Source organism: Microcaecilia unicolor, chromosome 7 (assembly GCF_901765095.1).
Source record: "Microcaecilia unicolor chromosome 7, aMicUni1.1, whole genome shotgun sequence".
Classification (NCBI taxonomy): Eukaryota; Metazoa; Chordata; class Amphibia; order Gymnophiona; family Siphonopidae; genus Microcaecilia; species Microcaecilia unicolor.
In genome coordinates, this window is record NC_044037.1 from 67,213,661 (window position 1) to 67,229,097 (window position 15,437).

General features: G+C 43.6%; 1 protein-coding gene across 1 annotated transcript in view; it reads right to left on the reverse strand.

Annotated features, from left to right (window-relative positions):
* Window positions 1–15,437, reverse strand: part of F8 (coagulation factor VIII) — a 143,601-nt gene that overhangs the window by 13,296 nt on the left and 114,868 nt on the right. The window contains exons 20-23 of the mRNA XM_030208938.1: window positions 14,849–14,920; window positions 12,883–12,968; window positions 8,922–9,077; window positions 5,785–5,929 (exon numbers count right to left, since the gene is read on the reverse strand). Coding sequence (XP_030064798.1) covers window positions 5,785–5,929; window positions 8,922–9,077; window positions 12,883–12,968; window positions 14,849–14,920 — 459 coding nt within the window. The remainder of the gene's footprint in view (window positions 1–5,784; window positions 5,930–8,921; window positions 9,078–12,882; window positions 12,969–14,848; window positions 14,921–15,437) is intronic.

Sequence of the window (15,437 nt, forward strand, 5' to 3'; positions counted from 1 at the left end):
CCAGCCACCCTGCATTTTAAAAGTTGCAGCGGCGGCAGTGAAAAAACAGGCTCGCCTCATCTTTAAGCCCTTCCTCTTCTCTTTCAGCGTGCACTGATGCAATTTCCGGTTTATGCGAGCCTGCTTTTTCGCCGCCGCTGCAACTTTTTAAACGCAGGGCGGCTGGAAAAAAATGAAAAAAGAAGTCTCCAAAATCTTTTTATATTTAATAGCAAAAAAAGAAGGAAGCAATAACCGGAATGGATCATGTGGTTTTGCTTTGTCGTAATAGAGTTGATGATGGATATTTTCCAACATCGATATTAATATAAGATTTAGGCACAAGGTCCCTAATTATGGAAAATGACTGTCTAGATGAAGAACTCTCTGTTAAAGAGGTAAAATATGATTTTTTTTTAGCATCACCGATTGCTCTTTTATACATTTTCATCATTTTTTCCATTCTAATTTAAACTGTTCATCATGGGTTCCACACCATTGATGTTCTAGGTGTTGACAACTGGTTTTTAGTTTTGCAAGATTCTCAGTAAACCATATTACTTTATGGGATGATGGTATTTTTTTTTTTTGCCAATGGAGCTAACGTGTCTGCAGTCTCAGGCAGAACCCTATGCCCTAGGAATCCTCAGGATCAGAAAAATCAAAAAGTAGTTGAGATACAGCTATATTCTAAAAATTATCTCCATCTATAAGTCTCCTAGAGGTTTTAAAAGAGAGAGGTCTCTCGTTACAACTTTTGAGATAAAACAAATTCAGACAAAAAATGGTCCGACTATGCTGATGCAGAGTCTTTTCTACAATACCTGCAGAAGCGCATATGTGCCAGCTTGTGCAGCAGGAGCAACCAGGAGTGTCGCAGGCCAGAAATGCGCCTTTTAAGACATGCCCTAGTGCTCCCATTGTGCTTCCGCCCCACCTACTTTACTACTACTACTACTTATCATTTCTAAAGTGCTACTAGACGTACGCAGTGCTGTACACTTGAACATGAAAAGACAGTCCCTGCTCGACAGAGCTTACAATCTAATCAAGACAGACAAACAGGACAAATAAGGGAAAAGGACAAAGAGTAGCAAGATTCCGGAATCCCAATGTAGCAAGATTCTGTGCAGAATCCCAAAGAGCAGCAAAATTCCGGAATCCCAAAGACTACTACTACTTATCATTTCTATAGCACTACTAGACGTACGCAGCGCTGTACACTTGAACATGAAGAGACAGTCCCTGCTCGACAGAGCTTACAATCTAATTAGGACAGACAAACAGGACAAACAAGAGATAAGGGAATATTAAAGTGAGAATGATAAAATAAGGGTTCTGAACAAGTGAATAAGGGTTAGGAGTTAAAAGCAGTATCAAAAAGGTGGGCTTTTAGCTTAGATTTGAAGACGGCCAGAAATGGAGCTTGACGTACCGGCTCAGGAAGTCTATTCCAGGCATACGGTGCAGCAAAATAAAAGGAACGGAGTCTGGAGTTAGCACTGGAGAGAGGAGAGTTGCTGGACATGGATGGATGGAGGTAGGAGAAATGCTGGATATGGATGGAAGTGAGGGAAGACAGGAAGGAGATGCACATGGATGGAGGGGAGAGGAGAAATTCTGGATACGGATGGAGGAGAGGGGAGAGTTGAAATGCTGGATATGGATGGAGGGGAGGGAAGAGAGGACATGAGATGAACATGGATGGAGGGGAGGAGAGAGAGGATAAATGCTGGCCATGGATGGAGGAGAGGGAAGAGAGAGGAAGGAGATGCATCCTGATGGAGATGAGGGAAAGGGAAAAGAGGAGAAAAACTGCACATGGCTGGAGAAAATAGGCAAAAGCTGGATCCACTCTATACCTCCTCCAGTCAAGTCCGCGGACGACCCAGCTTTTACCTATGGATGTAGGGCAAGAAATGAAGAAGAAATGAGGAAAGTAAAGAAATAAATGGAAAGGAAACCCTGGAAGTGGAGTTAAGTGAGCAGATAGAGAGCAGCAGAATCAGAGACTGGGACCAACATGATCTGAAAAATAGTCACAAGACAGCAAAGGTAGAAAAAATCATTTTATTTTCATTTTAGTGTTTGGAATATGTCCAATTTGAGAATTTACATCTGCAGTTGCTAAGACCGGCCCTGTCCGCCATCGACCGTCTGACACCAGGCCGGGCCCCCTGCATTGAAATCACAGCGCCTCTCACCTCCGTGTGAAAGCGCTTCAGGCAGCAGCAGATCGCCTCCCTTCGGGCTTCCTTCCCGCTCTGTGTCCCGCCCTCACGGAAGTTACGTCAGATGAGGGCGGGACACAGGGAGGGAAGGAGGCCTGAAGGAGGGAGGCGATCTGCTGCTGCCTGCAGCGCTTTCACATGGAGGTGAGAGGCGCTGTGATTTCAATGCAGGGGCTAGGCCTGGTGGCAGGCGGAGGGGGAACGGGTGGATGGGGGAGCGGCAGTGACCTTGGGGGGGGGGCCCGGGGGTGGCCTTGTCCCGGGCCTGGCCCAGTCTCTCGGCGGCCCTGGTACCTACTCAGACATTAGACACACTCTTCCATTCCTGAGAGCTAGATCTTTTAGTGGGTTCCTCTAGCATTTACCTGAGCAAAGCCCCTTGTAAGGCATCCATGATCTTTCTACTTATCTCCAGATTTGCAGATAGAATACTCCAATCCAGATCGGTAGATTCAAGTCAGCCAGTATTACCACCTCTCCCTTCATTCCCACTTGTATATTATTGATCAGATCCCTGTCCAATTCCTCTGTTTGAGTCAGAGGTTTGTAGACTACATTTGTGAAGATGGAAATGTCATCTCTTTCAAAATATGATTCACAGTGCCTCCTTTTTTCCCCACACTCCCCCCAAAATCTGTATTTTAGCCAGTTTATTGTTTTTTTACATAAAGAACCACTCCTTCCCCTTTTTTGCCTTCTCTAGCCCTTCTAGATAGACTGCAGCCAGGTACTGCAATATCCCATTCATGAGACTCATTGAACCATGTCTCCATAGTAACCATAATGTCCAAGTCCATTTCCACCATCAAGGATTCCAGATCAAGAATTTTGTTGCCTATGCTGTAAGCATTTGTGCTCACAACCTACATAAGTACATAAGTATTGCCATACTGGGAAAGACCAAAGGTCCATCAAGCCCAGCATCCTATTTCCAACAGTGGCCAATCCAGGTCACAAATACCTGGCAAGATCCCAAAAAAGTACAAAACATTTTATCCTGCTTATCCCAGAAATAGTGGATTTTCCCCAAGTCCATTTAAAAACGGTCTATGGACTTTTCCTTTAGGTAGCTGTCCAAACCTTTTTTAAACTCCACTAAGCTAACCTCCTTTACCACATTCTCTGGCAACGAATTCCAGAGTTTAATTACATGTTGAGTGAAGAAAACGTTTCTCCGATTCGTTTTAAATTTACTACATTGTAGCTTCATCGCATGCCCCCTAGTCCTACTATTTTTGGAAAGCGTGAATAGATGCTTCACATCTACCTGTTGAACTCCACTCATTATTTTATAGACCTCTATCATATCTCCCCTCAGTCGCCTTTTCTCCAAGCTGAAGAGCCCTAGCTGCTTTAGCCTTTCCTCATAGGGAAGTCGTCCCATCCCTTTTATCATTTTCGTTGCCCTTCTCTGCACCTTTTCTAATTCCACTATATCTTTTTTTAGATGCGGCGGCAAGAATTGAACACAATATTCGAGGTGCGGTCGCACCATGGAGCGATACAAAGGCATTATAACATCCTCATTTTTGTTTTCCATTCCTTTCCTAATAATACCTAACATTCTATTTGCTTTCTTAGCCACAGCAGCACACTGAGCAGAAGGTTTCAACGTATCATCAACGACGACAGCTAGATCCCTTTATTCCATCTTCATACCATTTAAGGAACCTCTGCGTTTATCTTATGTTTCAACGATTTTTATTGATGAGTTCACATGGTAAACAAATCCGTATCAATCAATATAAAACTGAGAACAAATAATTCTATCACATATTAATAAGCCTGAGATTTCTATCATCAAAGTTTTTCAATCTTGTCTCCCCTATCCCTTCCCTCTTGTCTTCTTATATTTTTGTAAATGTGTACTTGTACAATTACAGGACAATTGCATAACTATTAACAATAAACTTTTATCTTAAACTCTAATAATTATGTCCCGTGTATAACTCTGTGTGCTATCCCAACAGTGTGTGCAGGCGAATCCTCATTAATGTATTCTATCAAAGGATTGCTCTCCTGGTTAATAATACACATGTCCCTCCAATTTCCATGGAATATAACCCTCCCCAAAACTGTGCCCCCCCCCCCCCCCCCCCCCCCCCCCCGCCACTACGCTGATGAAAACTTCTACTTACTTCATGGTTGAGCTACCTCTCCCTCTCCACGTGTTAAACTACCAGAGTGTAGGTTATTATTTACTGCTCCATTTGGCACTTTACGGTTCTTTCTGTGTGGACCACCCCATCTATGTATTCCCTCACTGGCCCCCACCCATCTAAAATTACTCTGCGTTTATCTTAAAGGAGTGCAGTATTCACATGGAGCAGAATTTTAGAAAGGACATCCAGCTTAAGATATGGATGTCCAAGTCTGTACGTCACATGGATGTCCATATCTCATGTATTTTAGAACAGAATCTGCTGACATACAGCCTGTTCTAAAATAAATGAGAAATGGACATCCATGTACTGGTAATGTCCAGCATAAACAGCCATTTCCCCCCCAAATCTGTAAATGGTGCTCAAAAGTGCAAATTTGGGTGTCTGCAAAATTCAATCGAGTAACAAGCCAATTAGGCATGCATCTTCCTAGGTATTATTCTATAAAGATGCACATGCAAATTCTTTAGTGTGCAAGTGAAAAGGGGGTGTGAACATGGGAAGGGCATGGGTGGGTCAGGAGCATTCTCAAAAGATGTGTGCAGTATTATAGAATATGGGAGATCCGAGCCTAATTTAGGTGCGAAGATTTACATCAAGTTTATACCAGTTGGTGTAAATCCTCACTCTCAAATTTAGGTTTAATTGGGCATCATTTACTGAATCTAGTCCTTTACAAACAGAAATGTCAAAATTTTGAATGGGGTAAAACAAGGGACATGGATACCTTTGTGGCAGCAAAAGAATGTCCATGTTATAAAATGGCCACATAGGGGTCCTTATGGAGCAGACAGTAGCCTAATGATTAGAGCAGTGGCTGTGAATCAGAGGACCCAGGTTCAAATCCCACTTTAGCTGTTTGTGATTTTCTTTTCTTTTATGTCTCTCTAGGGACATAAAAATACTTACTCTACCTGAAACAAAAGTGGAATTAACCAAAAGTAAAAATGTTCAAGACTGTAAGTAAGCACAAAGAGTCCAAGAATGTCCAATAAATTTGTTCATCCATCTTCAATAAAACCTCAATCCATTCCAGTTACAAAAGTAAGACCCAACACGGGCCATGTTTCGGCACACAAATCTTCGTCAGGGGTCCTATAAATGTTGCACTTATGGGTAGAAAGAGGTTTAAAATTCAGGACAAAATATGTTGCCTTTCTCAAAGCTGAGAGCATATACCGTATGCATTCAGCTCTAGTGGAATGCAAACAAAAAAACATTTCAGTAGAGCTGAATGCACACGGTATATGTAACTGGATTGAGGTTTTACTGAATATGGATGAATAAATTTGTTGGACATTCTTGGACTCTGTGCTTACTTACAGTCTTGAACATTTGGACTTTTGATGACTTCCACTTTTGTTTTGTTTACCAAAATACAATAACATGTAAGAGACTTCTGGCACACTCACTGTTCAGATCGCAGCCCAAAAGCTCCATGCGCAGAGTGGTGCGAATGTTGTAGTGAGTAGGGTGGAGTCGGATGTACCTTGCTATGATTGGAGGGCTGAAATTGTTCTCTTTCACACCTGTACCATCCACATTACCAAAGAACACCTGTCAGAAGGGTAGAGAAATGGCTTAATGACAATGTCTCTGAGGGCATGCAAGAGAAATGATGGACAGTAGTATTCTGAGGAACCATTTTGAATGTCTCTTTTGTATCCTCTCTTGCCTTTTTTTCTTAAATTGCTCAGAAATAATTTCTAGTGTGGAAATGGACAATTATAATAAGGTCTATATGGATAGGATGCAAACTGACATGCATTCTGCTATCTTGGACATATATGTTTGGATGCAGTGCAGCATCATATACTCTGGGGTAGAAAAGTGATTTGAATGGCCAGGAGAGGCTTGTGTGGGCTAGGTTAGGGGAGGGCAAGGCAATGAGTGGAGTGGCAACGTAGCCAGTTAGCAAAGATATTCAATCCGCTAACTGGCTAAGAAACTGCCAGTTAGCTGTCCTAACTTTATATTGGGGCTCTTTTACTAAGCCGCGTAAGCGTCTATGCGTGCCCAATGTGCACCAAAATAGAGTTACCGCATGGTTACCACATGGCTCTTGCGGTAATTTCATTTTTGGTGCACATCCAATATGCGCATCCGAAAAATAATTTTTATTTTTGGATGTGCGTATTGGACACGCGCCAAGTGGCATTTGACGCGCACAGGTCATTACCGCCTGTTTACCGCGTGAGACTTTACCACTAGGTCAATGGCTGGCAGTAAGGTCTCCGACCCAAAATGGACACATGGCAATTTTCATTTTGCTGCACGTACATTTTTGGCGAAAATTTAAAAAAGGCATTTTCTACAGGTGCGCTGAAAAATGATTCTGTGTGCGCCCAAAACACGAGTCTACACTACCACAAGCCATTTTTCAGCACACCTTTTAAAAGTCCCCATGGTGAGTTAACTGGGCTGAATATCGGCCAGTGTCTAGTTAACTTCCAGGTCAGTAGTCATACCCAACAATTCAATGCCTGGAGCTGTGCGCACCCCAGAATTAAATATCCGGGGTTATTTCAGCCCATGGCAGGAAACAGCTTGCTAGCTGCTTACTATCACAGGCTGAATATCGGGCTTGAAAGTCAAGTGAATGTATGCATTAAAGAAAAAATATGAAAGAAGAAAGGTCAATTTCACAATGTTATAAACTGCAAGTTTCATCTGTATCACCTATGGATTAAGGATTGGTCTTACATCACATCAACAGAGACATAAATAAACCTAGTGAAAGGAATACAGCAGATCATGAGAGATGCCGTATGTACATTATATGGCATTATATAAACAAAGTTGATCATTACTATCATTTATTAGTAAACTATGGGCTATATTTAAACAGTGACACAGTAAATGATGGCAGATAAAGACCAGATTGGCCCAATCTATTTTGCCCAGAAAGGCAGGCAGAGTTGTACCTGTGACTTTGTGCAGGTTTACCCCCCCCCCCTCCCCCAACACACACACCTTTTGTCTTTAGGGTTTTAGCTGACACCTGGTGCAGTCTACTCTGTTCCTTGAGTTTTTTGTAAATTCTTAGAGGGTGAAAGTTATTTTAAGTTTTAATGTGAATGGAAATCCTCAATACTTTATTCCATCTTCATGCCATTTAAGGAACCTCTGCGTTTATCTTACGCCGTTTTCAACTCTGTCACTGTTTTTGACCCCCTCACTATTTCCTGAGGAAGGGCATTCCAAGCATCCATCACTCTCTCTATGAAAAAGTATTTTCTGATTTTGCTTTGCAGTTTTCCTCCTTACAACTTCATTTCATGTCCTCTAATTCTATTGCCTATCCACTTTTAGAAAAGGTTGTTTTACTCCTATCTTTGAAGAATTTTAATGTCTTTATCATATCTCCTGTCCCTCTTCTTCTCAAGGATATACATATTTAAGTCTCTTCTCGCATGTCTTATGGCAGACTCCATACCATTTTGGTTACTTTCCTCTGAACGTCTTTATCCTTGGCAAGATAGACCCTCCAAAGCTGAACACAGCAGTTCAAATGCAGTCTCACCAATGGCTTGTATAGGGAAGGGTGATGGGATTTGATCTATCACCTTTCTGTGATTACAATCAAAGTGCTTTACATATTATATACAGGTATTTATTTTATACCTGGGGCAATGGAGTGTTAAGTGACTTGCTCAAAGTTACAAGGAGCTGCAGTAGAAATTGAAGCTGGTTCCCCAGATTCTCGGGCTGCTGCACTAAACACTAGGCAACTCCTCTACTCTACTTTATCAACCCTTTTATTTTTTTGCTGGTTATGTCCTTTTTAATGCAGCTAAGCATTTTACCTCGAATTGTAAAAGTCGGCCAAAACTGCACGTCTAGTTTAATTGATTAATGAGCCAATTAGCATCGATGATTGAGATTTTAACAAGCAATTATTGGTGATAATGGGATTTAATTAAAATTTGCACACTTAAATTTAGGCACGGGATTTGCGTGAAACTTTTATGCATGGGTTCAAAAAAGGGGTGCAGCCATGGGAGGGTTATGAGTGGATTAGGGGCGTTCCTTTAATTTATGTTCATTGTTATAGAATAAAGAGGATCCATGCCTAATGTAGGCTTGAGGATTCGCATCAAGGTTTCAAGGGTGTAAACAATTTTCCCTGCAGTTCTGGGGAAAATCCAGTATTATTTGTGGAAATCTGCCACCAGGATTATGGCTTTGGATCATAAGAAATTGGGGGAATCTAGAGAATTTTTTAAAATGTTTGAAGGAGAGGACAGGGCTGGGCCCAAATTTATGCAGCAATGCTCTGCGGCTCTCCCGATGTTTTTATCCATTTAGGAGAAATGCACAAACAACAGTCCTAACTTTAAATGGATAATTTATCCATGTAAACTAAGAACTGCAAATTCAGAGTTCCAACTTAAATTGGCATGCTGGCTGAAAATCCAGCAACCTGCCTGGATTTCTTTAAATGGCAACTACCCTGCTGTATATTGACTCTAGGCTAATTTTCATGACATGGTTAATCTGGAAACCAGACCAATAAGTAATTCTCAGGAACGCAGGCTGGCATACTCACCATCTGAGAGCCTGTGGAATTCCCTTTATATCTTTTCCAGGTCTCCCCATTTAGGCTGTGAAAAATGATGAACTGAGAAATATAGAGACTGGACAGACGTTGTCGAGCCCCCTGTGTCTTTATACCGTGAATGATCATCGGATGTAACAGATCCACCTGACAAAAACAAGGATATTCCATTAATTTAAGATCATGTACAGGCCAATTTGGCTACCTGCATGTAGGTTACGTATCATCATTGTCAGAATAATGAGGGATGCTAAGCTGGGAGGAAGAAAGAGTGTACCCTCCTGCCAGTTAGCATTTGAGAAGGAGTGTGTGTGTGTGTTGGGAAGAGGGGTTTTTTCTAGGTGCTGAGCAGAAATTTCCCTGCTTATGTTTTTTAAATCACGGAAGGAGAAGGGTATGTTCAGAGGCATCTCAGAGTTTGCAGCTCCCTGTAGTGGATTGTACAGCACAGCTAGGATGGAAATGTCAGGGAGCTGGTAGCCCCCCAGAACAACTTTCAAAGGCCACTAGGAAGAAGAGTAATCTGGCTGGCCAAATTTATGCCTGCTGTGGCAACCAGGGGCGTATCTGAGGTTCGGCGGTAGGGGGGGCAGGGGCTAGAGTGAGGGGGCACATTATAATGCCCCCCACCGCCGTTAACCCTCCCCCACCGCAGTTAACCCTCCCCCGCCTACCACCAACCCTTTCCCCGCCTACCGCGGTCACCTACCCCCCCGAGGTCCGCTCCTGCCGGTTTTTTAAAATATTACTTCAGCTGGCGGGGGACTCCAACCCCCGCCAGCCCAGCCCAGCCACGATCTTTAACTTCTTCATCCTTCCTCGTGCTGTTCCTGCAATGCATCCTTCCAGTTGGACGGAGTTTGATGTCGCAGCACGTTGACGTCCTGCACGTACAACGTGCTGCGACGTCAAACTCCGTCCAACTGGAAGGATGCATTGCAGGAACAGCACGAGGATGAAGAAGTTAAAGACCTCGGCTGGGCTGGCGGGGGTTGGGGTCCCCCGCCAGCTGAAGTAATATTTTAAAAAACCGGCAGGAGCGGACCTCGGGGGTAGGTGACCGCGGTAGGCGGGGAAAGGGTTGGCGGTAGGTGGGGGAGGGTTAACGGCGGTAGGGGGGTCCAGGGCGAAATCTGCGGGGGCCCAGGCCCCTGTGGCCCCACGCAGATACGCCCCTGGTGGCAACACCTAGATTTGACCAACCAATGTAATCAATGCAGGCTGTTTAATTCCCTTCTTATGATCTAAACACCTAGGCCTTCAAAGATTTTAGGAACATCTTTACCAAATCAGTTTACATGTCAGTGAGTGCATGGTAAGTGTTACCACCCTAACATGATAGCTAACATGTTCTATCACAGGTTAATTGCATGTCATGTATTAGGATGGGATTCTATATAGTGTGACTGAAATAGCACATGCAAATTCTGTTGTGTTCTGGATTTCTGCACTCAATTTAATTACTTAAAGTCAAACAGCGCTGATAATTCCGCTTAGCAAGCAATTATTGATACTAGTTGGCATTAATTAGAATTTATGTGCACAATTTGCTAGACATATTCTGTAAAGTGGTGCACGTAAATTCTAATGAATACTGCCAAAAGGGGGCATGAGCATGGGCATGGAATTGGCAGACCGTGAGCATTCAGAAAATCTATGCGCATGGTTATAGAGCACGCATGCTCCGCACCTAACCTAGGCGCTGATATTTACACCAAGTTTTACTTCGCATAAATGGCACGGTTTACAGAATACACATAGGTGGAAATATTTTGGGCACCGATTTTTTCAGGCGCCATAACAGAATCTAGTCCTTACTGTGTAGGAACATATTTTTCTGCTGTAGGAACTGAACTCAGTTCCCCCAGGATCAAAGTCCAGTGCACTAACCACTAGACCACACCTCGCTGCCTGAGCCCTTACCACCACCTATTTAGCAGGTGGTAAACGTTCATGCGCTAACCTCGTGGCAAATTGGGCAGCATGCCAACTACCGCCAGAAACAACCCCTTCAGTAGAAAATACAAAATTATTTTCTATTGTGGGAAACTGCACACACCGACTTCAGAACTACCACTTGGCTCCCACACTGCCTTGGCAGTAGGGCCGATTTGGCATGCGCTACTGGCATGGTAGCTCTACCGCACCTTTGTAAAACGGCCCCTAATTGGTGAGTATCAGACTTCACTGGCTATGCATTACCTGGCTCTGCAAAACCGGATATTCATGCCCAGATGATCAAAGTAAATGCGGACGCTAGAGGCCACAAGCGCCTGCATTTAACTGGTGCCTATGATCAAAGGGTGATACTCCCTCCTCTAACAAGGAGGTATGGGGGAGGGGTCCACCACACCACCAGTGTGGATGGAGGGTAGAGGAGGAAGCTCACTTGGGCCACCAGAGATTTCTTTTGCATTTGAGAACGTGCCCCCCTCACGTTAGGCTCTGGCCCCCTCCCACCTCGAGGTCTGGCCATGCCCCTGGTTTAGGGGGTTAATTTAGGAGCATAAATTTAGGTGCTCAGCGTTTCTTGAATATTGGGCCCAAAGTCTTTACAGTTCTTGGGGAACTCTGTGCCAGTCACAAGAGGGCAGCAGATATCAATTTTAGTAAAACTGAACTGAACTGAACTGATGTTACTGATGTTCTGTGAACTAGGAAGGTCATGTGTTGCCTGTGCTAAATCCTACTGAAATAAACAATTGTTCTCTGATTTCATGTTGCTTCTTTTATTATTTGGAGGGGCATTTTCAAAAGAAACGTCTAAGTCAGAATTTGGACGTTTTACAAAGACGTCCAAATTCCGAACCAGAAAGAAAGTCATTTTCGAAAAAGATGGACGTCCATCTTTTATGTTTGAAAATACCATGGACATCCTGTGATTTGGACATTTTGCAATTTGGACGTCTTTGATTTCCGGTCATTTTCGAAAACAAAGACGTCCAAGTGTAAAACGTCCAAAGTCAAGCCATTGGGACGTGGGAGGAGCCAGCATTTTTACTAGACTGGTCCCCTTGACATCCCAGGACAGCAATCGGGAACCCTAGGGGGCATTGCAGTGGACTTCATAAAAAGCTCCCAGGTACACATCTGACCATTGCTCCCTTACCTTGTGTGCTGAGTCCACCAACCCCCACCAAAAACCCACTACCCCCAACTGTATGCCACTACCATAGCCCTTACAGATGAAGGGGGCACCTACATGTGGGTACAGTGGGTTTCTAGTGGGTTTTGGAGGGCTCGCAGTTTCCTCCACAAGTGTAACAGGTAGTGGGGGTATGGGCCTGGGTCCACCTGTCTGAAGTGCACTGCACCTATGTTAAGTTAAAGCTCAATATACATTATTCACTATTCGTACATCCCTACTTTTTTCCCATTTGGATTTTTAATGTTGGATTGTTTTCATAGTAACATAACATAATAGATGACGGCAGAAAAAGACCTGCACGGTCCATCCAGTCTGCCCAACAAGATAAACTCATATGTGGTACTTTTTGTGTATACCTTACCTTGATTTGTATCTGTCATTTTCAGGGCACAGACCGTATAAGTCTGCCCAGCACTATCCCTGCCTCCCAACCACCGGCTCTGGCACAGACCGTATAAGTCTGCCCAGCACAATCCCTGCCTCCCAAAAGTCCCCCCTCCCACCACCGGCTCTGCCACCCAATCTTGACTAAGCTTCTGAGGATCCATTCCCTCGGAACAGGATTCCTTTTTTGACTGTGTGGATCTTAACAAAGCAGGCATGTTTAGGGCCAAAAAACCTGGTTTGGGGTAATACCATAAGAGCTGTGAATGCCAAACTCCATATGCCATGCCTTATTTAAGTTAAATTTCAATGGATAAAGTTGGTTAAAAATTATTGACCACAGTGCTGCTACAATATTAGGAAAACCATGTTTTTAAAAATATTTTGAGTAGACTATCCCAATCAGTAAACCTGTTTTACCTGGATCCAGGAGTTTACCCCATCCACACTCCAAGCGTTGACTGAGCCACTGTTATCTAGTCTCGCCAATCTGGGCTCCCACTGGTCTTTAGAAACAAGAAGGAGAAAATAGGTTTTTGTTATATCTTGTCATGCCACAAATTGACAACTAAAAAGCAATTTAAATTCGATCTTTCACTAGAAGCACCAAGCAACTGAATTGTATAGGAGTAGATTTTATCTTTGTCTATCAGGTTATTTTAAGGTACAGGCCACATATTTGATCCAAAGCTCAAGAAAAATCTTAGGCCAGATTAATATTTCTTTTCTTTTCTCTTTCCATGTAGTACATTAATATAGTAAAAGTGTCATGTTGCCTTTTTCGAGCTTTCAAGCAGCTTACACAAGCAGCAGAATTTACTACGACCCCAAAGGTCTTTCTAAAGACCACTTCTGTTTACAGTTTGTATATTGAGGATTCAGTCTTTTGATGCATACACCCAGACTCCTGAAGAAGGCACCTTGGGTGCTGAAACATGGTACTTTGTTGAGTTATTATCCATTAAAAGTTTACTATCCTCATACTGCGTCTCTGGTCTGTTTTGAAGAGCCTGACTCCGTTCCTACTCCCTGTTTTCTCTGTGCGACTCCTCGTGGGATATCGTGTGATGTTGCCTTTTAAGTCATAAGTAATATCTACGTGAGTCCCCCTTTGCAGCATCTCCCATCTCCCTTGTTCATCCCCTTCCATCCAGTGTCTCCCCTTCTTTTATGTTCCCTTTTCCTTCCAATGTCTCCCTTCCCTCTTCCATCCAGCATTTTGTCCTCTCTCCCACTTTACGGCATCTCCCATCATTCTTGTTCATCCCCTTCCATCCAATGTCTCTCCTTTCCTCCAGCATCTTCCCCTCTATCTCCCTGCCATTGCCTCCCCTCTCAATCTGTCTTCTTCCATTTAGTGTCTCTCCTTTCCCCCTTCCCTCCAGTGTCTCTCCCTTCCATCTAGAATCTCCTCTCTCACTCCCCCTTCCTTGCTACAGCCATCCAGGATTTCTTCTCCCTGGCCTCGCCTCTCACTCACTCTCTCCAGTCCATTCTCCGCCTCTCATTCACTCTCTCCACCCCACCCCCCTAACCACTAGCTTCTCCTCTGGTCTTGAGGAATTGCGAGCTTCCATGCTCTGCTCTGCCCTTCCCTGCCTCTCTCTTCACCACCCCTGTGTCCCACCACGGCTGCAAATCAAAATGAAAAATGTGCATGGGGCTGTAACCCTGCATGCAACCCTTGGTTCCTGCAGCATTCCTTTCTTCACCCATCGCCGGCAGCACTGCCATTCACATAGGCAGCTCTGCTCCCCTTTGCCACGTCCATCTAGCCCTCTCTGATGCACTTCATGTTTACATAGGGCCAGATGGACGCGGCAGAGGGGAGCGGAGCTGCCTGTGTGAATGGCAGTGCTGCCGGTGACGGGTGAAGAAAAGAATGCTGCAGGGACCGAGGCAGCGCCGGCGGGGAGGACAAGAATTTCAGGGCAAGCAAAGCTGAACGCTCCCAGATGGCCGGAGCTGTGGGAGAAAAGGCAGCGATATGCGAGGGATGTTGGGTGGGCGGGCCTGGAGGGAAAGTGGCTGGGCCTGGGCCCGTCCAGGCCCGCCCATGGCTACGCCCCTGAAGACAAATGTTCTCGGGCAGCTGTAATGCTACCTTCATTCTTGGTGTCTCACTAATGACCACAATCTGGGTCTAGAGAAATTCCCTACAGAGTTAAATGTAGTTTAATTACAAGGCCTGTATGTCTCCTGAACATAAACTGCTACTTTTCTGGTGACTTGCTGATCATCAATGAATGACATGTAATATCATCTTCTACCATTCAGCTGGAATAAAATGTAAACATATTGGAAAGATACAGCGGAGAAAAGTTGGTGATGCTGTTAGTTTTGTACATACTTTTCTGACTAAAGCTTTGCAGATTCTGTTACTTACCATAATGCCCTGAAGCTGTGATCTGAAAGTCTGCAATGTTCCCAGAGGTTAATCCCAAAGGCTGCTTGCAATCTAGAATCAGACAGGGAAGAAACCTCAGCTTAGAATTTTTTAAAAATACAGAACAAAAAAATAAATATACACATTTCTAACATATTCAGTTCATAATGAAGCTACAAAACAAACAACTCTGTTGTGTCTTTTGGTATCATGGCAATACTAAGGACAGCAGGAACACTGGCACTGATCTCCCCACACTTCAACCCAAACCTTCATTATACTGCTATTCCAGCCACAGGATTGAAAATTAAGGTAAAGGTAACATAGTGCTTAGCCCCTTTTTATTTTATTTCACAGATTTCTATTTTATCATAAGTAGAGAGGTGTGGTAGCCGTGTTAGTCCACTTTTAAAGGTAATCAATAGAAATAAAACAAAATAAAACATGGAAAAGAAAATAAGATGATACCTTTTTTATTGGACATAACTTAATACATTTTTTGATTAGCTTTCGAAGGTTGCCCTTCTTTCCGATCTGACGAAGAAGGGCAACCTTCAAAAGCTAATCAAGAAATGTATTAAGTTATGTC